Raw genomic sequence first — 25,669 nt, forward strand, 5'->3', positions numbered from 1 at the left:
TATGACAGTATGTCAATTTTGACTGTCATAATTGTTGCTTTTTATAGCATAATTGACTTTTCATGTCATTAATTAGAATATCACAATTATGACTGTCAGGTTTTTATCGCATAATTATGACTTAGTATGTAAATATGGACTTTTTATTAAAAAAGTGTGTGTGTTTGTGTGTGTGTGTGTGTGTGTGTTTGTGTGTGTGTGTGTGTGTGTGTTTGTGTGTGTGTGTTTGTTTCTGTGTGTATGTTTGTTTGTGTGTGTGTGTGTGTCTTTGTGTTTGTGTGAGTGAGTGTTTGTTTGCGTGTGTGTATGTTTGTTTGTGTGTGTGTGTGTGTGTGTGTCTGTGTGTTTGTGTGAGTGAGTGTTTGTGTGTGTGTGTGTGTGTGTGTGTGTGTGTTTGTGTGAGTGAGTGTTTGTTTGTCTGTGTGTGTGTTTGTTTGTGTGTGGGTGTGTATGTTTGTCTGTGTGTGTGTGTTTGTTTCTGTGTGTGTGTTTGTTTGTTTGTTTGTTTGTGTGTGTGGGTGTGTGTGATTGTGTGTGTGTGTGTGTGTGTGTGTGTGTGTGTTTGTTTGTTTGTGTGGGTGTGTGTGTGTGTGTGTGTTTGTGTGTGTATGTTTGTGTGTGTGTGTGTGTTTGTTTCTGTGTGTGTGTTTGTTTGTTTGTTTGTGTGTGTGTGTGTGTGTGTGTGTGTGTGTGTGTGTGTGTGTCCACAGGATGGCGGAGCCGGCGTGTTTCCTGACGGACGGGCGTCCGCTCATCACCGCGGCTCAGCTGGGGAAACTGCGTCTGGTGCGTGTGCTGGTGGAAGGAGGCGCTCAGGTGAACGAGAGGAACGCGAGAGGAGAGACGCCTCTACTCGCCGCCTGCCGATCTCTCCGCGCCAACCCGTCAGAACCCATGCTGAGGGTCATCCAGTTTCTCCTGAGTAACCGGGCCGACCCGAACATCCAGGACAAGACGGGCCGCACGGCGCTGATGTACGCCTGCATGGAGCGAGCCGGAGCCGAGCTAGCATCCGCTCTCATCGTAGCCGGAGCCGACGCCACTATGGAGGATTACTCCGGAGCGTCGGCACTTGTCTACGCCATTAACGCGCAGGATCCGGACACGCTAACGGTTCTCCTGGACGCCTGCAGATCCCGAGGACGCGAGATCATCATCATAGCCACGGATCTGAGCTGCGACGCTAGTGCTAGCCGCTATCTGAACGTCCCACCATCGCCCGACACCTCGCCCGTCGCCTGCATGTCTCCCTCGGACATCGAGCTCAACACGAACTCTCCGAACTCCGAAGGCGAAAACATCTTTAGTTTCCGAGCCGACGGTTCTCCGGCGCGGAGCAGAAGCCGGTTGCGGTCCGAACCGTGGCTCGCCATCCAAAACCTCGCGCATCTTAGCCAGACCTACGAGAAGAGCCTGGAAGACGCGGTCGAAGAGGGAAACGAGGAGAAAGACTCACTTCGCAGAGGTTTTCAAGTGGAGGAAAGAGACGTGAAGCTCAGGGACGCATCAGAGCGGAGAAACACGTTACCGGATCTCCTCCCGGCGCCGTCACTCAAACTCACGCTGTCCGGCTCGGACACACTCCTCCACCGGACGCCATTCGGGTTCCCTTCCGTACACAGAACCGGCTCCCTGTTTCTGGCTCCTCCTGACGGGCTTCACTCGGGGAACAAGAAGAAGTCCAGAGAGCAGATGAGTGGGTTCTTGCCTCCTCTTCCCGATCGCTCCGGTGGGAACGAGCCGATCCGGGACCCTCTTGCTTTGGGTCCGGCACGCCGTCACTCGCTCCAGCTCCAGGAGACGCCGGATCTGCTGTGAACACGGCTTCTGTGATAACACTCGGACATTAAATATCATGAACCTGAAATCTGCCTTTTTTACTAAAAAAAATAACAATAATTTTGACACTAGAAAAGAGAACAACTTGCCACTGAATAAATTAGTAAATGTAAATAAATAAATAAATAATCTGACTTATTGCTGGTTGGTTATTCATTTTTTTTGGGATAAATGTAAATAAATAAGATTTGTATTTATTTATTTAATATTATCAGTCTTATTGCTGATTTGTTGTTATTTAAAAAAAAATTGCCACTAAATTAATAAATAAATGTAAATAAATAAACAAATACATAAAATAACCTGACTTTTTCCTGGTTGGTTATTTACTGAACAACAACAACATTTGCCACTAAATAAATTAATACACGTACATAAATAAACAAGGAGAAAAAATAACCTGGCTGGCTATTATTATTTTTATAAAAATAAAACCACCAAAGAACTCTGACAATTAAATATCATTAACTTGAAACTGTAAAAAACACTGTTTTAGGAAGATAAATAAAGGAGAAAAAAAACATCTGATTTATTGCTGGTTGGTCGTTATTAAAAAAAACATTTAGTCACTAAATAAATGACTGTGTACATAAAATAAAAAATAAAATTATATATATATACATACAATAAAAAAAGACCTATTTTAACCTATTAATTTAACCTCACTATTTATTTGGGTGATTATTAAAAATAAATAAATAAATCAACATGAAACCAAATTTGCAACTCTTTTAACTCCCACAATCTAAAATATAACAATAACTTAGTTCTCTTTGAAATGACCATGTCATAATCTGAGATCAAAATAATATTTTAAATATTATTCAAAATCACACACACACACACACACACACACACACACTGTTAAGCACAGAAATGAAGCGGTTAATACGTTTGTTCAATCTGAAACTAAGAGTTTAATGAGAAAAAACAAATAGCACAGCTGCACAAATGCATCAATACAGATATGCATTTATTTAATACATAAATGTCAACACATTAAAGAAACGTTAAAACATTGTTCATATTCTGTGAGCAGGAAAATGTATTCAAACAATCAGCGTCGCTCGATGGATCATGAACCCTGGGTTAACAGCTTTAGGAAACCTGGAGTTTCACGACTGCAATTTGAAACCGCAAGTTCAAACGCAGCAGCTCGGAAAAATCAATCATCATAATCATAATCTCAACAGCACTTACCTTTTACTTAAAGAGAACTTACTTAAATATTCATGTACGTTGTCAAATGACACCTTCGGAAATAACTAGAGTGTGTCAAGTGGAGTAACAAGAGACGAGGCAACATTTCCACAGATGGATGATCAGTTATTAAAACATGCGCATCACATGCTGTACTTGCCTAACAACAAATGTTCATATTAACTTAAAATATAACTCGTAAATATGCAAATAACCCAGGGTTTACAAATATACAGTCATGATTACTGAGGGTTAATCCAGGGTCAAATCTGTGAAACACAGAGCAAGATCCCTGAGGATTACATCAACGCGTTTGATTGACAATCTCAAATGTGAAATTCAGATTAAAGTGAATATGATAAAACATTAAAGATCCAAACATCAGCTTTCAGCATCAGGCCTGTTTCACACACGCGTCCAACAATATCACATCATATTTTATGTATTATTTTGCTTGTTTTTTTTAATAGCGCTTTGAGTATAAGAACGGCACATTACAAATGAAATATATTATTATTATTAATAACAAATTTATGACATTAAATATTTCCTTAAAAAATTATAAGTGGATTAGCAGTGTTCAACTCAACTAGAGGTCCCTGGATTTTGATCACTTCTTTTCTGGGGAAAGACAAACATAAAGAAAAAAAAGGGAAAAAAAAGTTGAAAAGCAAAATATTATCTCATGGAGGAATATTTACTAAGTAATCTGCTATTTTGTAGAGGAGGAGATTCGGAGCCAAATTACAGGGGGCTAAAAATTACTTTAGAAAGATGACAGCATCATTAATTTAGTTTTACACAGATATTGATAGATCTATTAATGAAATCTGTTGACTTTTGTAATCTTTGTTGCATTATATACCAACCGTGACAGTTCAAATATGGGGAAAAAGCACTTTTCATGACTTCCCCCCCAAAGTTTGCATGCCTGTAACTCAAGAAGTATTAAACATATCTTAATATCCTTTTATATTCTGGTTCCTAACAAACTTTTCTTTTGATATCTTCATTTTTAAGGCCCAATATGGTCCAGTTTCAGAGATATGGGGATCTCAATGTGGCTCCATGAGTAAATTGTCCAATTGTACAAGGCCATTTCCATGGTCAAAAAACAGATTTGGGTCATTTTTCATACAGCCGATATTTTTTTCTTTTAAAGTGGAATATCTGAAGAACAAATAATGTTGAAACTAGAAATGCATTGTTTCCCCCTATAAAAACAATTGGATAGAACATTCCTGTCCCGAGTGCGATAAATGCTCTTTTTCCAAAGTTTGCATGCTTTTAACTCAAGAAGTATTAAAAGATATCTCAGTATGATTTTACATTCTGGTTCTTAATAAACTTCCCTTTTGGTATCTTCATTTTTAAGGCCCAATACAGTTCAATCCCACAGTTATTGGGATCTCAATTCAGCTCCAAGTCCAAATTGTTGAATTTTCCCCATTTTCAATGGTTTATTGATGTGAATCCCGGTAATATGTGTTGGGAGAGCAAACCCTTTCCTAGAAGGTGTGACATTCGTTTCAAACGTAGTTATGATTTAAATTCTTGCTAGCTTCAGAAGCTGTTAAAATTAATATCCCTTCTTCCAAATATCTCTGAAACTGATTAAAATATTTATATCTTTCAAAAGTCATTTTTAGCTTGCTGTAATTTAACTCCAAATCTGAATGAAATGAGAAAATGTCATTTTGATCCTCCTCTACAGAACAGTGGATTACTCGGACAATATACAGTCATGAAATTTAATATATTGGCTTTCAAGGCTCTTTATGTTTGTCTTTCACCAGAACTAATATTAACAAAATAAAAAATTTGAGCCGGGAAAGTTTCCGAATTTCATCATGATACTATGATAGTTTTTATTAATATTTTGAATTAGTTTTATATTTTCTGCTTTCATTTTAATTTTATTTGAAGTTTTGTTTTATTATTTATTTATAACAAATTTGGTAATACTTTACAATAAGGTCCCATTAGTTAAGGTTAGTTAATGCTTTAATTAACATTAACAATGAGCAACACATCTGTTACAGTATTTATTAACCTTTGTTAACATTAGTTAATAAACACACAACTGTTCATTGTTAGTTCATGTTATCCCAGGTACATTAAATAATGTGACTTGGGGCAAAAATGCTACCAAAATTAATAAAAAATACTTCCAAAAAGATACGGTGAAAAAAAAAGTCTCCGTATATATATATAAAAAAATAAAAACCGTTTATAATATTTTACAATTTTTCCCGTATAGGCCTTTTCAGAATGTTTGTAAACAATAGGCACCACGATACTTCCAGGTGGCAGAACGCGAGCGGCTTCCACTGACTAACTGAAGAGATCCAGCCGGCGACTGCAACAGTTACATAGTTAAAAACGTTGTTGATCAAAGTTGAAACGATGATGAAAACGTGTTGTGTTTGCGCTGCCAGATATACAGCAAAAGCTGTAGGGGTTTCATTGATTTCCTGTGGGTGAGGAGGTTATAGCGAGTGGACGTCGTGTCGTCAAAAGTAGGAAATCTTAACGATCCCCTAAATTATATGATTCATCCAACGTTCACATTTCTGCTGCCAACCCTGCTTGCCCTTCAACTCTGCTTCGTGTATTCTCAAACCGGTCCATCTACAAAATCACAGCAGAGCATTTATCTTCCGCCGGGGAAATTCGAGACTAATAGTAAACTTGTCTCTTTTGAAGATCAGACTCATTGCCAGTCACTGCCTGAAGTAAAAGAGGTTCTGCCCACTCTAACCTCAGTGAGACTCACGCAATTGTCACTTTTCACACGCTCTCACGCCACACATCCATTTTCTCACGCAACTTACCGAAATGTATATTCCTCATACATAATATCGACCAATCAGTGTTTTTCAACCGCGCAAAGGTCAATATAACAGCTGGAAAACAATTGTCACATAACATTTACCTCAGGAAAACCATTTAATGACTATGATAGGAAATATATATATTTTTTATTACATTTTTACTGTCGACGGTGGGCCTCCCTTCCAAGCAATTTACTAGCGTTGCCATAGGAACGCTTCGGCTTTTGCCACCCGGAAGAACGTCTATTACTGTTGTGACGTCATGGTGAATTGTCGTATATCAGCACGTTTGCAAATGTGAAAATTATTTTATAGGCCAACAAACAATTCAATAAACAATTGAGTTAATAGGCTAAGTTATAATAATGAACAAGTTAATAGGCTATTAAGTGACTTACATTTAGACACAATATTATATATTTTTTCCTCTATTTTGCCAATGAAAATAGTTCTAAACTTTAGAGCCATTACACATCTCAGAACAGCAGAGATTCAGTTTCGTCACCGAATGAATCCGCGTTTTTTGAATGAATAGTTCAAATGAATGACTCGACGACTCACTAAGTCACTTCTGCTTTGTGCCTGAATGAATCAGCCGTTTTGAACGAATCAGCCGTTTTGAACGAATCGGATGAGTGAATGATTCAATGACTCACTCGTTAAGCCAATGTTTGCCGCCACCTACTGGTGGTTTCAGTATCATTTCATTTTTGCTGAGGGACTGAGTACCGAAAGTTGTTTTATGGTCAAGTTTAACTATAATAACCCTGGGTATTGTTACAAACTTGATCATCATGAAACATTATTTTCATGGCAAGGGAGAAGTTGCATAATAAAGGTGTAAGATGTGTGAAACAGGCCTTAATGCAGAAATGCAACAGAGGCTAATATCAACAGTTAAAATTCTAAGAAATCTCACTTTGAGACACGACATGAAAAACCTTGTGTGTGTGTGATCGAGTCCAAGTTCATCATCTCTGTCCGCTGTGCAAGCGCACGTGTCTGAGACAGTTGTCCTGTCTGGAGAAGGTCTTACCGCACAGCTGACAGCGGAAGGGTTTCTCACCCGTGTGCACTAGTCTGTGTGTTAAAAGACGGGTCCTCTGTGTGAAGCCTTTCCCGCACTCCTCACATCGGAAGGGTTTCTCACCCGTGTGCACTAGTCTGTGTGTTAACAGCCGAGTCCTCTGTGAAAAGCCTTTCCCGCACTCCTCACATCGGAAGGGTTTGTGTCCTGTGTGATTGCCGGCATTCAGACTCTGTGGCAGTGTTTTGGGCAAACACGAGCTTGAATGTGACGATGTGAGTGTGTTGAACGGCGTCGAGTCAGACGAGCTCGTTGTGGGTGAGTGTCTGTGGGAATCCTGAAAATTCAAGTCGTATTCAATGTCTGGAACACCAAAGCTCTCGTTCTGCAGAACAGCAAATAAACCGGACTGAGTCGACGTGGTCATCGGATCCTCAATCCCATATGGATCTGTAAAATTCTGGGAATGTTGCTCTGACTCCATAAGACTTTCCGGATGGTCGAACGCTTTCCCTGAACACCATAAACGAGTGCTTCCGTCATGGCAGTGGTTTTGTCCTTCACACTTCTGCTTTGCCTGAACTTGATTGAGTGTCTGATCCACAAGTTCTTCCACCTGTTCGATCTTCATCTCAAACTCCAGTCCGCTGAGCTCCTCTTCCTCCGGTTCCTTCAGTGGCGTTACAGACTCTTCTTGTTTCAAAAGCTGTGAATTCACATCCGCCGCATGTGAAAAGTGAGGTTTCTCCTCTGAGAGATTCTTCACAATGATCTTTTCCTGGCTGTGATGATCAGTCTGAACTTCCCGCGAATGAGCCGTTACACCTGTTGAGAAGTCATATGTCAATATGATGTTTTAATTCAAATTCTACAACAAAACAACTAGTTCCTAGTCTAAACAATCATTAGGCTAATGAACCATATTCCTTAGTGCAAAAATAGCTTGATTATAATTATTAAAATTGAAATATTTTTTGAAAACTGGTGATGTTTATTGTTCGCAAACAGAGAACATAATGGATGTATCAAAGAAGGATGTTGTGGCGAGAGGGGCGTGGGAATGTGAAGTCTGCAGCGGGAGAACGAGTGTGAAGACGACCAGGGATAATGAGGTCAGGTACATGATAATTAACTAGTCTCTAATTCCAGTGATTGGCGGAGAGGTGGGATATAAGCGCCCACAGACCTGGGGCACTTATAAGACCTCCGTCATTTCTATCTGTGAACGTTCTCCAGAGACGAAGAAGTCAAGCCATGAGGCCAGCTCAGCCAACGCTGCTTGCGGACCCGGTCAAGTCGCTCGCCAGTCTTCATCGAACTCCACATCAGGTGCAGATGGACCTCAGGATGGAACAAGAGGATCGCTTCACCTGCTGGTCCAAGCGCAGGAAGAAGACCAGTGGGTCATCTGGAGGTTACTCAGCCAGGAGTTCACCTTAGACGAACCCCCCACCGTCGCCCACGTCCCGCTGGTGAAGATGGGTCCACAGGACCACCCAAAGGAGTTTGAGGACCTCTTTGAAATAAGAGGCATGTGGGTGGGGCAGGTGTGCCTGATCCCACTGCTGTCCGGGGAGGCACAGGTGGCAGAGCAACAGGTACCTGTAGCGAACCTCCTGGCCTATGACGATCTAAAGCGGGTCATCCTTCAACGGGTCGGTCGCTCCCCTGAACAGCATTGTCAGCGCTTCCTCTCAGTGGAGCTGCCCTTTTGTCATGGCCTAACAGCTCCGGGACGCTTGCCGCAAGTTGCTGATGGCCGAAACAATGGAGCAGTTCATTGCTCGGCTTCTACGTAGAACGGGTGAGTGGGTCCAGTGCCACCGCCCTGCATCATTGAATCAGGCCATCCAGCTGGCTGAGGATCATCTAGTGCCGTGCCCCGGGGTTGGCATGCCCCTCCCTAATCTCTCTCTCTCCAACCCCTCTCTTTCTGCTCTCTCTTGCCCTATTCCTGCTCCCAGGTAACGAAGTATCACGCCTCCTCGAACCCCACAGCGGGCAAGTTATTTCCAGGGGGCTAGATCTGCGACACGAGGGGGCCTGCTGGAGTTATTTTCCTGGGTCATTTCTAGGACCGGTGTCCAGTAATGGAGATGGGAACGGTGATCCAGGTCACTGACTCCCCGTGGGCTGCCCCCGATCAAACTGGATGATCAAACAGCCAATCAGAGGTTCTCTCTCACACCGACGGCCTAACGCTGATTCTACATGTTGAATTGGCAAAAAAACTAAAACAACAACATCCGACTAAAGTCAACGGTCAAGTCAAGTCAAGTCAAGTCAACTTTATTTATATAGCGCTTTTCACAATACAGATTGTATCAAAGCAGCTTCACAGCATTAAATAAAATAGTACATCAGTGTTAGTTTCTAGTGTAAAACGTCCACGTTTGGTAATGCTGATCAATAGTATTGTTGATTGATTAATTAAATTAAGTATCCCCAACTGAGCAAGCCAAAGGCAACAGTGGCAAGGAACCGAAAAACGGTGCGGAAGACAAGTCGGCCAATGCTTAAACACAGCCTGACGCTGCCCGATGGCTGACTGTTGGCTTGGTGCACTTGGCTTTAAAGAGGCTTGGGAGGAGGGGCCTTCAAACAGCCGTAGTGAAATTCAGTATGTCATGGACTCTGAGCAAAACTCCACATTGGGCGGCTCTCCATGGAGAATTTGCTCCAGGCACTGGACAGACAGAGTCAGCTGTACAACAGGGGTACGCAACAACATCAATTTACAGCGGGAGTGCTGATATTACTTCTAACGTCCAGTTCTAAGTTACTCGCGAAGTGGCAAGGAACTTTTGTGGTTGCACGGTGAGTTGGGGATCTCGATTATGAGGTAAGACGAACAGACAGGGGTGATTCATGTCAAATTTATCATCTCAATCTTTTAAAAGGCTGGAATGAGGTGAGGTCGGTTGAGTTAGCAACAGCCGATCCGACAGAGGAAGATCTCGGGCCAGCAGCAGCTGTCAAAACCAAACCGCTTGCTCCGGGGGAGATCACCTCTCGCCGCTGCAGCTCACCGATTTAGCAAAGTGGCAAGCAGATTTTGCAGATGTTTTCACAGACCTCATACAGCACCATATTGAAACAATCCCTGGGGAAGTGGCACGCAGCCATCCCTGTAGTTTACATGAACACAAGAAAAAAGTGGTACAGGACGAATTAAAGGCCATGCTAGAGTTTAGAGTAATAGAAGAATCGCATAACGACTGGACAAGCCCTAGCCTGGGAAAACCCAGACGAACTTCCGGCAAATTTAGATTTGCTCTGCAAGTCAGTCTGGCCAAGAGCCCATTCAAGCCCATTTCCAATCTTTCCAAATCTTGGCACCAATCACAAACGTTGAGGCGGGCTTTACACGATGACGATCGCTCTGATTGGTTTTAGGTCTATCCAATTGCGCCTAGAGGCATTTGAGCGACGTCCGTTGGTGACGCCCCTTTGGAAATGGGATGTGACTGAAGCTTCCCCAGACCCACTCTCAGTTACGACTGAGAAGGGTCTGGTGTAAACCAGGCTAGGCGAGCCTGATAGTTTTGGTACAATAGAAGGGGGAATGCTGTGTCAAAATTCAATGCTTATCCAATGCCCCAAGTTGATGAGCAGCTTGATCGGTTAGGTTAGGCACTGGATTTGACAAAAGGGTTCTGGCAGTTCCCCTTATCACCATAGCTTTCACAACGCCATTCAGATTACACCAATTTATTACTCTTCAGTTCAGGGCTCCCGCCACCTTTCAGCATCTCATGGACAAAATCCTCAAGCCTCATTCCGCGGATGCCACTGCCTACCTTGAATCATATAAAGTCATGATTGGCATCTGGAACATCTGCGCGCTGTCCTCAGATCGCTGGACTCACAGCGAACCAGCGGAAGTGTGCAATTGGGCGTATGGAGGCACGTTATCTGGGTTTCCACTTGGGACATGGGCAGGTGCGTCTCCAAATTGATAAAACGATAACTGATCAAACTGCTGAAGTCCCAAGACCAAAAAGGAGGTGAGACAGTTACTGGGGCAGGTGGGATATTATAGGAGATATTTATTCCTAATTCTTCGGCGCTCACCAGCCCGCTGACTGATCTCTCTAAATAAGGAAGTACCAGATCCGGTCCAGTGGACAGATTTGTACCAACAGACCCTAACCAAAGTAAAGGCTGCCCTGTGTGGCGGCCCGCTCTTACACTCTCCTAACTTTGATCTCCATTTTTTGTTGCAGACAAACTGCGGACATGGGGCTGGGGTGCAGTCCTGTCCCAGGTGGTCAGAGGAGCGAAAAGCTCTCAAACAGAGAGACCAGATACAGCACCATTGGAAAAGAGCGTTTGGCCATCCTCACCCTCCGTTATTACCTACTGGGATGGGAATTCAATCTCCATTCGCCCCTCTAGTGGCTCCACCGTATGAAGGATACCAACACGCGGATCACCCGTTGGTATTTAGCTTCACAACCTTTTAAGTTCAAGGTAGTTCACAGGCGTAAGGCGTAAATGGCTGTAGGCGACTTTCTCTCTAGAAATGCCCCCCATGGGGGGGGTGGCGGCTTACAAAAGAATACACACGTGTAACAGTTTGTTGGATACGTGCAGCTCTTAAAGTGACAGCAGCCTAATATCGCTAACAATGAAAGACAGCGAAAATCACTCACTGCTCTTGACTGGTTGAGCTTTGCTGGAGCAGCTCTAAATATTTACTGTACTATTAAAGTCAAAATATGATAGATCAATAATATGAACAGTGAAAGTAACAGCAGCTCCTACAATACATACGTATAAAATTAGTAATAAATAATTATTTAGAGAAAAAGTTAAACATTTTAAGAACAATATTTTATTGCAAAATATTTTTAACATAAAATAAATATGACCAGTTTTCAAAAACTAATTCAGTTTTAATAATTATAATATATTTATATTACAAATGTTATACTTATTATTTTTACTAACATTACAGAAAAGTAACATTTCAAATATTTGTTTTAATATATAAAACATTTCATTATATTTTATTATTATATAGTATTATATTTCTATAATATTAGTTTTAACATAAATATAAAAGTCACCATATATATATTTATATATTAAAGTAAATATAAACAATTCTATGGTAATATACAGTAGTCAAATATTGAAGTGGATAAAAACCTTTCATCAAAGTTATACATGAATTTTGAACAACACCCATTCTTGTCTTAGGACAATGTCGATGAACTTTTTTGATCCACAAATGTTGACTACTGTATATATATATATTGTTTTGCAGATTTGTGCTATTGTGGGGATTCTATTCACCATGAGATATAAACATAATGGTGATTTTTATATTTATATAATCTATCTATCATCTATATATATAGCCTATATATATATATATCAGCATTGAATTGTTTTTATTACATTTAGCACCCCCCCCCCCAAATCCCCCACCCCCCAACACACACACACACACACACACACACACACACACACACTCTATCGACTCTCACTCATACACACAAAAACACAGTATGATGTTTTTTTATATGATTAAGTCACCAGTTCAGACTCACTCGTGTCCATGATCTCCACCTGTACGCCGACAGAGCATCTCTCAGCAGTGACTCTCAGTAGTTTAGTCTTCAGCCCCTGGATCTCCTGGTTCCTCCTCCGGATCTCCTGATGAAGAGCTGCAGCCTCTTCCTCCAGCAACTGACTGATCTCCGCCGCGGCCGCCTTCATGATCGCGGAGATCTGAGTCTGGAACATCCCCGCGGAGCTCATCTCGCTATCGAAGCTCTCTGCAGTTACATTACTATGGAGAAACACATAATCCACCATTGCTGCTTCCTGCTCATTCGGGGGCGTGACGTGTTTCCGGTGAACTGTGGAGCTTTTAGGACACGCTCACCAAAGTAAAAGACACGCGAGCAGCGGCAGGTCCAAAATAGACAATTGTGAGGAACGGCGCAATGAATGATAACTCATTGATTTATGGGTTTTCAAAAGCTATTTTATAGTAAAAACACCAGAAAATAAGATAATACAGCGTCAAATACACTGCGAGAGTCATTTTCACATCATTAATACTTTTCTTGAAAAAGACAGACGAAAAAAATGTGGTTCAATATTTAAAGAAAAGACTTGCATGAAGACATTTATGTATATGATTTTCTCAATATTGTTTTATTTTATTTATTTAAACGTCATTTATTTATCTACAATTTGACATACTGTTGTACTGTAGTTTAAGCATTTCTTATTCTTATTTATTCATTAGTTATTGGACATGATCCTGTTGTGCGAGCATCTCAAGATTAAAGGGTTTGTTCACCCAAAATTTTTAATTCTGTCATTAATTACTCACCCTCGTGTCCTTCCAAACCCGTAAGACTTCCGTTCATCTTCAAACACTAATGATGATATTTAAAATGAAATCTAAGAGATTTCTGTCAGTCCCTTGACAGTCTATGAAACTACCACTTACATGCTTAACAGAGATTGTAAAACTAATCCATATGAACTGAGTGGTTTAATAAAAAATATATAGAAATTCTTAAAGCTGCAGTCGGCAAGATTTTTTTGATCATATTCACTGAAACCGACACTATGCTCCGACAGCATAAATCAGCCGATTTTAGAAAGAAAAAAACCTGCGCTTTGCACGCCCCGTGCTGTTTTGCAAAAATCCACCGCTCCCGGTTCTTCTGGTCCAATCAGCGCAGGGCTGTGTGAGATCTGACTGTCAATCACAGTTCGTGCACACGCCACAGATCCCCCTCCCCCGCGCACGTTACAACATCACATGCACACGCAGGTTCGCAGGTGTGTTGGATTGTAGGAAGCGTGATGGCGGAGAGGAAATCTACTAACAAGCTTCTAATTCCTCGGTTATTGCTATCTATGGGTAGATTAGCCAGGGCAGCCTACCTCCGAGTCCATGGTGTTGATCGATGCTGAAGAGACGGACGGTTCACTGAAGATCTGGTGCACACGCACTGAGGAGCACTGGGAGGGTGCTCGCTGGGAGGGTGCTCGCTGGTAGTGGGGGAGGGGCATGAGGTTTGTAAACATTCAGAATTTTGGCTAAGTCCCCTCAAGCTGCCAGACTTGCGACTGCAGCTTTAAGAGACTCGATCACTTTATACTGCACGAATATATTATACTAAACATATATATTTATACTAAACATATTTTATATTTTATTCACATATACACATTCATCTATGCACACATCAGATATGGTAAAAGGAAGCTCAAGCATGTTTACTTGAAGTGAGAGAACCAGTGAGGTTCATTCTCGTGTTACGCAGCACGTTTGAGCTTCAGCAAGAACCAGTGAGAGGCGGGAAGCGGCGAACGTTTAACACACACTTTATTAAATAATATAAACAAATACAAAACGAATGACTGCCGCCACCACATCAGACTCCTGCACGGGTCCGATATTGTAAATCCGCACCGCCTGTACCCGCAGTGCTTAAAGCCGCATCCGAACCGCTTTCCGACAGCAGCACTAATTAAAATCTGCACCCGACCCGCTTAAAATAGAACCGACACCCGACCCGCTTAAAATAGAACCGACACCCGACCCGCAACCGAAATAAAACCAGTTTAGACTATCACATTATAGACACACTTACAAAAATGCTTATTGCCAGGTCATACAGAAGTTATTACACGACCGTTAACAGCCGAAGCTGTCAAAAGGCCGGTACATGAAGAACATGGCTAACGTTACGACAAAACTGAGAAGCCTTATAACATTTTACCAATCGAACAGACGCGGCTACAACACTATATGCCGCGCAATTTCGCCTAGCCTACATCTGACAATTTTGGGTTCAAACACGCCCTGCACACCACGCATACTGAACAGTGTTAAATTAGAAAAATACTCTTTGACAGAACTGCTTGGTTTGTTACCACAGTTATCTGCGTGCTTCCTCAGCGATGAAGTTCCACATTTGCGGCTTTCCAACACGAAATGCAGCAAAGCCTTTCACAATATTGTTTTCTTCAGATAACTCCAAATTTCTCCCACACACTGGACTTGATTTTCGATGACGTATTGTCGACAACTTTACCATCTCCACTAGCTATTCTTTTCTTCAACTCCTCCTGCATCCATCTCGACGACTGCAAGCAGATCGTGCGCGTGGTTATGAGGAATTTTTAAAAGTGAAAGTAGGTATAGAGACTCCTGGGAGGGCGTGGGCACAGATAAACTGATGTGGTTTTAAAATTATTTTATCAACTTGAAATACAGGCATATTTTTGTAGATATGTTCCTAAAAATATGCATATATTTTTAAGTTCGCATGTGATTGTTTTAAACCCGTGTTTAGCCCGTGTCCGACCCGCGGGTACCCGAACCCGTGCAGGACTCTGCCACACATAATAAAACAGAAACATAAATCCAGGCCTGTCCTCTCTCGCCCTTCACTGCCGTCGCTCCTCCGTGAGAGATACGAGACGTCGGGCCGGTGACGCTCATTAGCAATCATGCCATCGGCTTCGTGCCGTTCTCTCACGGCCCTCAGCCTCGTCCTGATCGCCACAAGGCCTTAATGACGATATGCAACAGAAGCTAATATCAACACAGTAACAATTATAAGAAATCTCACTTTGAAACATGATATGAAAAACCCTGTGTGTGTGATCGTTTCCAGGTTCATCATCTCTGTCCGCTGTGCAAGCGCATGTGTCGGAGACAGCTGTCCTGTCTGGAGAAGGTCTTACCGCACAGCTGACAGCGGAAGGGTTTCTCACCCGTGTGCACTAGTCTGTGTGTTAAAAGACGCTTCCTCTGTGTGAAGCCTTTCCCGCACTCCTCACACTGGAAGGGTTTTTCGTCCATGTGCACTAGTTTGTGTGTTAATAGCCGCCCTCTCTGTGGGAAGCCTTTCCCGCACTCCTCACATCGGAAGGGTTTGGGGCCCGTGTGCTTGCCGGCATTCAGAGTTTTGGGCAAACACGAGCTTGAATGTGACGATGTGAGTGTGTTGAACGGTGTCGAGTCAGACTCGCTCGTGCTGGGTGAGCTTCTATAGGAATCCTGTAGATTCAAGTCGTACTCAATGTCTGCAACACCAAAGCTCTCGTTCTGCAGAACAGCCAATAAACCGGACTGAGTCGACGTGGTCATCGGATCCTCAATCCCATATGGATCTGCAAAATTATGGGAATGTTGCTCTGACTCCATAAGACTTTCCGGATGGTCGAACGCTTTCCCTGAACACCATAAACTAGTGCTTCCGTCACGGCAGTGGTTTTTTCCTTTATACTTCTGCTTTGCCTGAACTTGATTCAGTGTCTGATCCACTTGTTCTTCCACCTGTTCGATCTTCATCTCAAACTCCAGTCCGCTGAGCTCCTCTTCCTTCGGTTCCTTCAGCGGCGTTACGGACTCTTCTTGCTTCAGCTGCTGTGAAAAGTGAGGTTTCTCCTCTGAGAGATTCTTCACAACGATCTTTTCCTGGCTGTGATGATCAGCCTGAGCTTCCCGCGAATGAGCCGTTGCACCTGTCGAGAAGTCATATGTCAATAAGATGTTTTAATTCAAATTCTACAACAAAACAAATAGTTACAGGTCTAAAATCTATAAGCATGTCGGTATTAGTTGAATTTCATGTTAATACATCAAGCTGCAACAATATGAACCATATTACCTGATGCAAAATTAGTTTTTTGATAATTACTAAAACTGAAATATTTTTTGAAAACTGGTGATGTTTATTGTTCGCAAACAGAGACCATAATGGATGTATCAGAGAAGAATGTTGTGGCGAGGGGGGCTTGGGAATGAGAAGTCTGCAGCGGGAGAACGAGTGTGAAGACGACCAGGGATAATGAGGTCAGGTACATGATAATTAACTAGTCTCTAATTCCAGTGATTGGCGGAGAGGTGGGATATAAGCGCCCCACAGACCTGGGACAGGGAGAGAGAGACTCATGCACTGATTGTGTTTGGATTGTTTATGTTGTGATTATACGAGGCAGTGTGCCGACAGAGTCTCTTTTCTATTTTTGATTTTGGGAGTGAATAAAGACTGTTTGCTTGCCACTCGGACTTTTATCTGTGAACGTTCTCCAGAGACGAAGAAGTCAAGCCATGAGGCCAGCTCAGCCAACGCTGCTTGCGGACCCGGTCAAGTCGCTCGCCAGTCTTCATCAAACTCCACATCAGGTGCAGATGGACCTCAGGATGGAACAAGAGGATCGCTTCCACCTGCTGGTCCAAGCGCAGGAAGAAGACCAGTGGGTCATCCAGAGGTTACTCAGCCAGGAGTTCACCTCGGACGAACCCCCCACCGTCGCCCATGTCCCGCTGGTGAAGATGGGTCCACAGGACCACCCAAAGGAGTTTGAGGACCTCTTTGAAATAAGAGGCATGTGGATGGGTGCGCACCCAATGGCCGGTGCGCCTGATCCCACTGCTGTCCGGGGAGGCACAGGTGACAAAGCGACAAGTACCTGTAGCGAACCTCCTGGCCTATGACGATGTAAAGATGGTTATCCTTAAACGGGTCGGCCGCTTCCCTGAACAGCATTGTCAGCACATCCCCTCAGTGGAGCTGGCCTTTTGTCATGGCCTAACAGCTCCGGGATGCTTGCCGCAAGTGGCTAATGGCCGAAACAAGAGACGTCTAGGGAGTGGCCGATCTGGTGGCACTGGAGCAGTTCGTTGCTCGGCTTCCACGAGGACTGGCTGAGTAGGTCCAGTGCCACTGCCTGGCATCACTGAATCAGGCCATCCAGCTGGCTTAGGATCATCTGGTGCTGGCCCCGGGGTCGGCATGCCCCTCCCTAATCTCTCTCTCTCCAACCCCTCTCCCGCCCTATTCCTGCTCCCAGGTAACGGAGTAGCACGCCTATGGACGTTATTTCCAGGGGACTAGATCTGCGACACGAGGGGGCCTGCTGGAGATGTGGGGACCCGGGTCATTTCTAGGACTGGTGTCCAGTAATGGAGGTTGGAACGTTGATCTGGGTCCCCGACTCCCTGTGGGCTGCCCGCGATCAAGCTGGGCTGAACCAGATACCTGTGAGTATTAAGGGGGGGGTACCTGTGAGGCTTTGGTGGGGGTGTAACATGATATCCAGAAGCAGATTTAAGCAGATATATTCGCCATTCAAAAAGGGAAAGTAAAACTAAGACTGCAGGTATACAAACCATAAACAAAGCAGTGCTTGCATACCGTTTTGAATATCAATCATGCAGATCACATTCTTTATTCCTCTCCACTCATGTTATTGTGAAAATATTGGTAAAAGAATGCTCAGGTAATATTACGTCAAATTAGAACAGCATTCGGTCTGTGCTGTCATGACTTTTATGTTGGCTTGGTGTACTTGGCTTTAAAGAGGCTTGGGAGGAGGGGCCTTCAAACAGCCGTAGTGAAATTCAGTATGTCATGGACTCTGAGCAAAACTCCACACTGGGCGGCTCTCCATGGAGAATTTCCCAAAAACAAAAAGGAGGTGAGACAGTTACTGGTGCTGGTGGGATATTATAGGAGATATTTATTCCTAATTATTCTGCGCTCACCAGCCCGCTGACTGATCTCACTAAATAAGGAAGCACCAGATCCGGTCCAGTGGACAGAGCTGTGCCAACAGGCCAAAGGTAAAGGTTGCTCTGTCAGCGGCGGGCCAGGGCTGAATCTGAGTCCAAAGCTCTCAAACAGAGAGACAACAGAGAGCGTTTAGCCGTCCTCACCCTCCGTTATTACCTACTGGGATGGGAATTCAATCTCTGTTCGGACCATTCGCCCCTCTAGTGGCTCCACCGTATGAAGGACTCCAACGCGTAGATCACCGTTAGCATTTAGCTTAACAGCCATTTAAGTTCAAGGTGGTCCACATGTCAGAGGCGTAGATGGCGACTTGCTCTCTAGAAATGGGTGGGTGGGGAGTCGAGTGGTGGATGTTGTGGCGAGGGGGGCGTGGGAATGAGAAGTCTGCAGCGGGAGAACGAGTGTGGAGACGAGCGGGTGCATGATAACCAACACCTGTCTCTAATTCCAGTGATTGGCGGAGAGGTGCAGGATATAAGCGCCCCACAGACCTGGGACAGGGAGAGAGAGACTCATGCACTGATTGTGTTTGGACTGTTTATGTTGTGATTATACGAGCCAGTGTGCCGACAGAGTCTCTTTTCTATTTTTAGTTCTGGGAGTGAATAAAGACTGTTTGCTCGCCCCTCAGACTTCTTCGTCATTTCTATCTGTAGAGTTGTAAAAAGTACAAAAATTTCTATATTATTAGTTTTAACATAAATATAAAAGTCACTATATAAAACCATTCTATATTTATATATTCAAATAAATATAATAAAAAATGATATGGTAATATTTATTTAAAAACAAACATTATATAAATATAATTAGTAAAAAAAAATCATAATTAGTAAAAAAAATATACATTTTTAATTAAATGTGTGTGCGTATATATATATATATATATATTGGTGGTTGACATATTTGGCTAAAAAAAGTTTTTTTTTAAATCTCAAATGTAAGTCATGGAACTCATTGGGTTATATTCTACCAACTCTTATATTTCCAAATATATATGTGGTCTTGTAGATTTTGTCCTAAAATTTACATTTATTCACTAGTTTACAGTCTTAGTGACTAAAAATGTCATATGGTGTGACATGAATGTTATTGTGTATTAAATTAAAAAGGGGTAGTATAATGTGATAATGTAAGTCAATTTATCCTGATTCTTTATCATTACTATATAAAAGTATAGCATTTCTTATGTGCAAATATGTTACATTTTGCATTATTTTACTTTATCATCACTCATAGACAGACGTCTACTTGTAATCTTTCAATACACTTCAAATTAATTTGGGAATACCTTGTTATAAAAGTACCACAATGCTTGTAACCTTTGCTGGCACTATTCCCCATCTGTCACATTGATGATTTTATGATTAATTACCAAAAAGCCTTAATATCTTTAAAAATTCTGATTGTCACACCAAAATGGCATGATGTCACACCACACAACAATCTGTATGCAAAAATCTGTATTAGCTGCATTTAACAAACAACCCAACCTAGTTTGACAAGTGAATCATTGTTTCAGTTACAGCAAAAATCACAAAATATTTTAAAACAGTGAGTTCTGCTCAAAGTAGCAAATAATCATGTTTATAACACATTCATTAATCCACTTACTGTATTCATTTGATGTTGCACTTTTTATTTTAATCTGCTGAATATTAACTACATGAATTCTAATAATCTTTATAGTAAATCATTGAACATTTGTTTTTATTTAATGCATAAATTCATTTCAAAATGAGGATGAGTAAAACAATGACCGAACAGCAAGCTGATGTATCATTTCCTTGTTCTTTCTGTATTCGCATTATCTCGCCATCTACTGAAATACCTCAAACTGAAAAAATAAATAAATAAATAAATAAAGGGAAACATTTGAGTGAGAAAATGCTGTAGTTTAACATGGATTCAGCTTGAAAATGGGATAGTAGGGATTCACCAAATTGAGTTGGTGTATAGATATTAAATGTGTTCATAATATAGTATCAAAATGTGTTAAAAGGACGAAATATTCAATAAACTTAACTATTAGTTATAAAAAATTTATCTAAGAGCATTATTTACGTATTTAAATGCAATTTATATCATATAGTGTGACAAAATAATCATATGGTGTGACAAGAAAACCCTGTCACACCTTATGATTTTGTCACACCATATGAGGTTTCATGTACTTAGCATGACATTAAGCAATGTGCTTTTATGCTAACATGCTAGAACCATGCTAACTACAATATGACAATATAGTTTTGAAGGTAATTTTGACTGAAAAGTAATTTAATTTGGGCATTTTTGTGTAAAATGAGTCACACCAAAAAGACAGCGCAAAAGGGAACTGAAACAGGAGTGCCGGATATACTTGATTTTTTTTTTAAACATGAAGAGAGAAAACTCAGATTGTAACTTTCAGTGTCCTTCTAAGGTGCTGTTCTTCCTCCTGAAAGAAGGAGGACCCCCACACCCCAAAGGTCTCCAAACAATTGCCCGTTTAAAAAAAGGAATATGGCGTCACACCTAATGATATCCATTTTCGGGACAAAATGTTTTAGTTAAGGGCTGCTTCAAAATATTATGCCTGAACTTTTAGTCAAGCAGACTCACAAGCAGACATCTGGGATATCAATATATGATTGAATAAACAGAAAATGAATTCATGTTCTTGTTTTTATTCAAAATCAAAATTTGTGAAATGTGCTTGGGACAGTCACGCCATATGAGCTTATTCTGGTTTGGCTGAAAATTGTGAAAAAATGGAAGATTAAACCCATGAATGCTCTGTATGTCCATATAAAACAGCACTTTCTGAACAATATCACCACAGTTTTTGATATATTTTTCTATAATTTACTTAACATTGACACATTGGACCAAAAAAAAAGGCCATGTCATGTCAACCACCCATATATATATATACACCCCCCAACCCCTAAACACATACTCTCTCTCTCTCTCTCACACCCCCTCTCCCTCTCTCTCTCTCTCTCTCTCTCTCTCACTCACTCACTCACACACACACACACACACACACACACACACCCCCTCTATCGACTCTCACTCGTACACACAAAAACACAGTATGATGTTTTTTTATATGATTAAGTCACCAGTTCAGACTCACTCGTGTCCATGATCTCCACCTGTACGCCGACAGAGCATCTCTCAGCAGTGACTCTCAGTAGTTTAGTCTTCAGCCCCTGGATCTCCTGGTTCCTCCTCCGGATCTCCTGATGAAGAGCTGCAGCCTCTTCCTCCAGCAACTGACTGATCTCCGCCGCGGCCGCCTTCATGATCGCGGAGATCTGAGTCTGGAACATCCCCGCGGAGCTCATCTCGCTATCGAAGCTCTCTGCAGTTACATTACTATGGAGAAACACATAATCCACCATTGCTGCTTCTCTGGGTCCTGCTCATTCGGGGCGTGACGTGTTTCCGGTCTGTGGACCTTTTAGGACACGCTCACCAAAGTAAAAGACACGCGAGCAGCGGCAGGTCCAAAATAGACAATTGTGAGGAAAGGCGCAATGAATGATAACTAATTTCACACGATTTATATGAATTTTCAAAAGCTATTTTATAGTAAAACACAAGAAAATAAGATAATACAGCGTCAAATACACTGCGAGAGTCTTGTCACCTCATTAATACTTTTCTTGAACAAGACAGACGAAAAAAAAGTGCAGTTAAAAATCTAAAGAAAAGACTTACATAAAGCCATTTCTGTATTTATTTATAAATTTCTTTAATAAATGTTATATTTTTTATTGAAAGATTTATTATTGGATATATTATTTATTCATTAGTTATTGGACATGATACTGTTGTGCGAGCATCTCAAAATTAAAGGGGTTTGTTCACCCCAAAAAATGAAAATTCTGTCATTACTCACCCTCGTGTCGTTCCAAACCCGTAAGACTTTCGTCGTTCATCTTCAAACACAAATGAAGATAATTTAAATGAAATCTGAGAGATTTCTGTCAGTCCCTTGACAGTCCATGTAACTACCACCTTTAATGCTTCAAAAAGTTCATAAAGAGATAAAACTAATCCATATTTAATTCGGTTAACCCAGAATTTAATCCAAACCCAGACTCGGTTGTTTTATATGATTGAGACGAAATTTTGCCTTTTATTCACATAAACATTAATCTACAAACACTTCAGATATGGTAAAAGGAAGTTCAAGCATGTTCGATTGACGTGCAAGAACCAATGAGGTTCATTCTCGAGTTACGCATACCCCTTTTCCACCAAGGCAGTGCTGGTGCCGGTTCGGAGCCGGGGCCTACTCGCGAACCAGTTCTTTGTGTTTCGACAGCCAAAGAACCGGTTCTCGGCCAGGAAAATTGGTTCCAAAGCAGCACCAACTCTTTGCTGGACTAGAACCGTTCTTTTACCATGTCATGCTAACGTCGTGGGCTGGGGGCGGGGTTATTGTCGAACTTCTTCTCAAACGTAGTCTATAGTAATCCAAACGAGCAGCACAAATGTGTTCTAAACGTCTTCTTCTGACCCCAATATAGGATCGCAATGCCAGGAGAAACACTTGCAGAAAGACGATGTAGTCCAACATTGTAACTGCTATGCTTGAAGTTGGCGCAAGCGTTTCTAGGAAAGCTAAGACGAAGCCTATGGCAACGTACACAGTGACGTAACGACGTCGTTCGCTGGGCTCTCTAGTCAGTGGAAAACCAAACAGGTTCTGAGAAGGTTCGCAAGTTGAACCAACTTTGAACCAGCACTAGATCCGAACCAGTTCTTTTTTGGTGAAAAAGGGGTAGCAGTGTGTTTGAGCTTCAGCAAGAACCAATGAAGTTCATTCTCATGTTACGCAACACGTTTGAGTTCCCTAAAGAACCAATGAAGTTCATTCTCGAGTTACGCAGTGTGTTTGATCTTCAGCAAGAACCAATGAAGTTCATTCTAGTGATGGGGACGAGACCGCCTATGCCGAGTCCGAGTCAAGACCGAGTCTTTGAAGGGTCGAGTCCGAGTCGAGACCGAGTCCGTTGGTTTTCAAATTCAGTCGAGTCCGAGTCAAGACCGAGTCTTTGAAGGGTCGAGTCCGAGTCGAGACCGAGTCCGTTGGTTAACATGGGAGGATTTGAACTTGAAACACGGAGTGTACTGACGCCTTTCCGTGGTTAAAACAACATTGCTTCTTATGTTTGTTCATGTTTATTTGAGGCTATAAATTAACTAGAAGGAAGAGATGATCGGTTCACGAGCAGCTTTAACTGATGCTCTACAGCGATCTGTCACTACACATTTAAGAGCCACAAAACGGTATTTATTGTTTAAATTTCTTTTAAAAAATGACCAAGTTTGAAAGGCGAGACTTTGTTTAATATGTTTAATATCAAAAGTAACCGAAAAGTAACCTGGTCTGTCCTGTCTGTCAGCGTGTTGTCAGTCTCCTCTCTGCTCCGCGATGTATTTTTCACTGCGTGAGAACATGGTGTGGCGTGAGTCAGAACGGCGTAGCTTGTCGGACATAGCGACAGTAACTAAGGGGGGCGGGTCTTTGCGAACAGTCAATTAAAATTTTCTAGTGGTATGTATTCTAGTGGACTAGTGATGGGACGAGACCGCCTATGCCGAGTCCGAGTCAAGACCGAGTTTTTGAAGGGTCGAGTCCGAGTCAAGACCGAGTCTTTGTAAGAACAAGTCCGAGTCGAGTCCGAGAAAGCAGAAATCGGTCTCGAGACCGGACTCGAGTCCGAGACCGGACTCGAGTACTACATCACTAGTTCATTCTCATGTTACGCAACATGTTTGAGTTCCCTAAAGAACCAATGAAGTTCATTCTCATGTTACGCAACACGTTTGAGTTCCCTAAAGAACCAATGAAGTTCATTCTCGAGTTACGCAGTGTGTTTGATCTTCAGCAAGAACCAATGAAGTTCATTCTCATGTTACGCAACATGTTTGAGTTCTCGAGTTACGCAGTGTGTTTGATCTTCAGCAAGAACCAATGAAGTTCATTCTCATGTTACGCAGCACGTTTGAGTTCCCTAAAGAACCAATGAAGTTCATTCTCGAGTTACGCAGTGCGTTTGATCTTCAGCAAGAACCAATGAAGTTCATTCTCATGTTACGCAGCACGTTTGAGTTCCCTAAAGAACCAATGAAGTTCATTCTCGAGTTACGCAGTGCGTTTGATCTTCAGCAAGAACCAATGAAGTTCATTCTCATGTTACGCAGCACGTTTGAGTTCCCTAAAGAACCAATGAAGTTCATTCTCGAGTTACGCAGTGCGTTTGATCTTCAGCAAGAACCAATGAAGTTCATTCTCATGTTACGCAGCACGTTTGAGTTCCCTAAAGAACCAATGAAGTTCATTCTCGAGTTACGCAGTGCGTTTGATCTTCAGCAAGAACCAATGAAGTTCATTCTCATGTTACGCAACACGTTTGAGTTCCCTAAAGAACCAATGAAGTTCATTCTCATGTTACGCAGTGTGTTTGATCTTCAGCAAGAACCAATGAAGTTCATTCTCATGTTACGCAACACGTTTGAGTTCCCTAAAGAACCAATGAAGTTCATTCTCATGTTACGCAGTGCGTTTGATCTTCAGCAAGAACCAATGAAGTTCATTATCATGTTACGCAACACGTTTGAGTTCCCTAAAGAACCAATGAAGTTCATTCTCATGTTACGCAGTGTGTTTGATCTTCAGCAAGAACCAATGAAGTTCATTCTCATGTTACGCAACACGTTTGAGTTCCCTAAAGAACCAATGAAGTTCATTCTCATGTTACGCAGTGTGTTTGATCTTCGGCAAGAACCAATGAAGTTCATTCTCATGTTACGCAACATGTTTGAGTTCCCTAAAGAACCAATGAAGTTCATTCTCGAGTTACGCAGTGTGTTTGATCTTCAGCAAGAACCAATGAAGTTCATTCTCATGTTACGCAACACGTTTGAGTTCCCTAAAGAACCAATGAAGTTCATTCTCATGTTACGCAGTGTGTTTGATCTTCAGCAAGAACCAATGAAGTTCATTCTCATGTTACGCAACACGTTTGAGTTCCCTAAAGAACCAATGAAGTTCATTCTCATGTTACGCAGTGTGTTTGATCTTCAGCAAGAACCAATGAAGTTCATTCTCATGTTACGCAACATGTTTGAGTTCCCTAAAGAACCAATGAAGTTCATTCTCGAGTTACGCAGTGTTTGATCTTCAGCAAGAACCAATGAAGTTCATT

The 25,669-nt window shown here is 41.9% G+C and overlaps 3 protein-coding genes across 3 annotated transcripts in view; 1 reads left to right on the plus strand and 2 right to left on the minus strand.

The window, feature by feature from the left end:
* LOC311292230 (ankyrin repeat domain-containing protein 34C) overlaps positions 1-1,925 on the plus strand; it is a 3,551-nt gene extending 1,626 nt beyond the window's left edge. The window contains exon 2 of the mRNA XM_084411837.1: positions 711-1,925. Coding sequence (XP_084267963.1) covers positions 712-1,818 — 1,107 coding nt within the window. The 5' untranslated portion in view covers position 711 and the 3' untranslated portion in view covers positions 1,819-1,925. The remainder of the gene's footprint in view (positions 1-710) is intronic.
* A 4,108-nt stretch (positions 1,926-6,033) lies between these two features.
* On the minus strand, positions 6,034-12,751 carry LOC311292231 (uncharacterized protein). The gene is made up of 2 exons (XM_084411838.1): positions 12,459-12,751; positions 6,034-7,725 (listed from the first exon to the last, which is right to left on the minus strand). The coding sequence occupies exons 1-2, from the start codon at positions 12,724-12,726 to the stop codon at positions 6,845-6,847; spliced, it is 1,149 nt and encodes a 382-aa protein (XP_084267964.1). The 5' UTR covers positions 12,727-12,751; the 3' UTR covers positions 6,034-6,844.
* A 1,492-nt stretch (positions 12,752-14,243) lies between these two features.
* On the minus strand, positions 14,244-21,910 carry LOC311292653 (uncharacterized protein). Its single transcript, XM_084412411.1, has 2 exons — positions 21,583-21,910; positions 14,244-16,410 (listed from the first exon to the last, which is right to left on the minus strand). The coding sequence occupies exons 1-2, from the start codon at positions 21,848-21,850 to the stop codon at positions 15,563-15,565; spliced, it is 1,116 nt and encodes a 371-aa protein (XP_084268537.1). The 5' UTR covers positions 21,851-21,910; the 3' UTR covers positions 14,244-15,562.
* Between the last annotated feature and the right edge of the window lie 3,759 nt (positions 21,911-25,669).

This window comes from Rutilus rutilus, assembly GCF_951802725.1.
Source record: "Rutilus rutilus genome assembly, chromosome: 6".
NCBI lineage: Eukaryota > Metazoa > Chordata > Actinopteri > Cypriniformes > Leuciscidae > Rutilus > Rutilus rutilus.

What these genes read in the sequence shown, in the direction of transcription:
- LOC311292231 (XM_084411838.1), bottom strand. Translation starts at nt 12,726, where the DNA reads ATGGTGGATTATGTGTTTCTCCATAGTAATGTAACTGCAGAGAGCTTC. An exon ending in GGTGGAGATCATGGACACGA is followed by an intron (nt 7,726 to 12,458) that starts GTGAGTCTGAAC and finishes ACTTCTCAACAG; the next exon opens with GTGTAACGGCTCATTCGCGG.
- LOC311292653 (XM_084412411.1), bottom strand. Translation starts at nt 21,850, where the DNA reads ATGGTGGATTATGTGTTTCTCCATAGTAATGTAACTGCAGAGAGCTTC. An exon ending in GGTGGAGATCATGGACACGA is followed by an intron (nt 16,411 to 21,582) that starts GTGAGTCTGAAC and finishes ACTTCTCGACAG; the next exon opens with GTGCAACGGCTCATTCGCGG.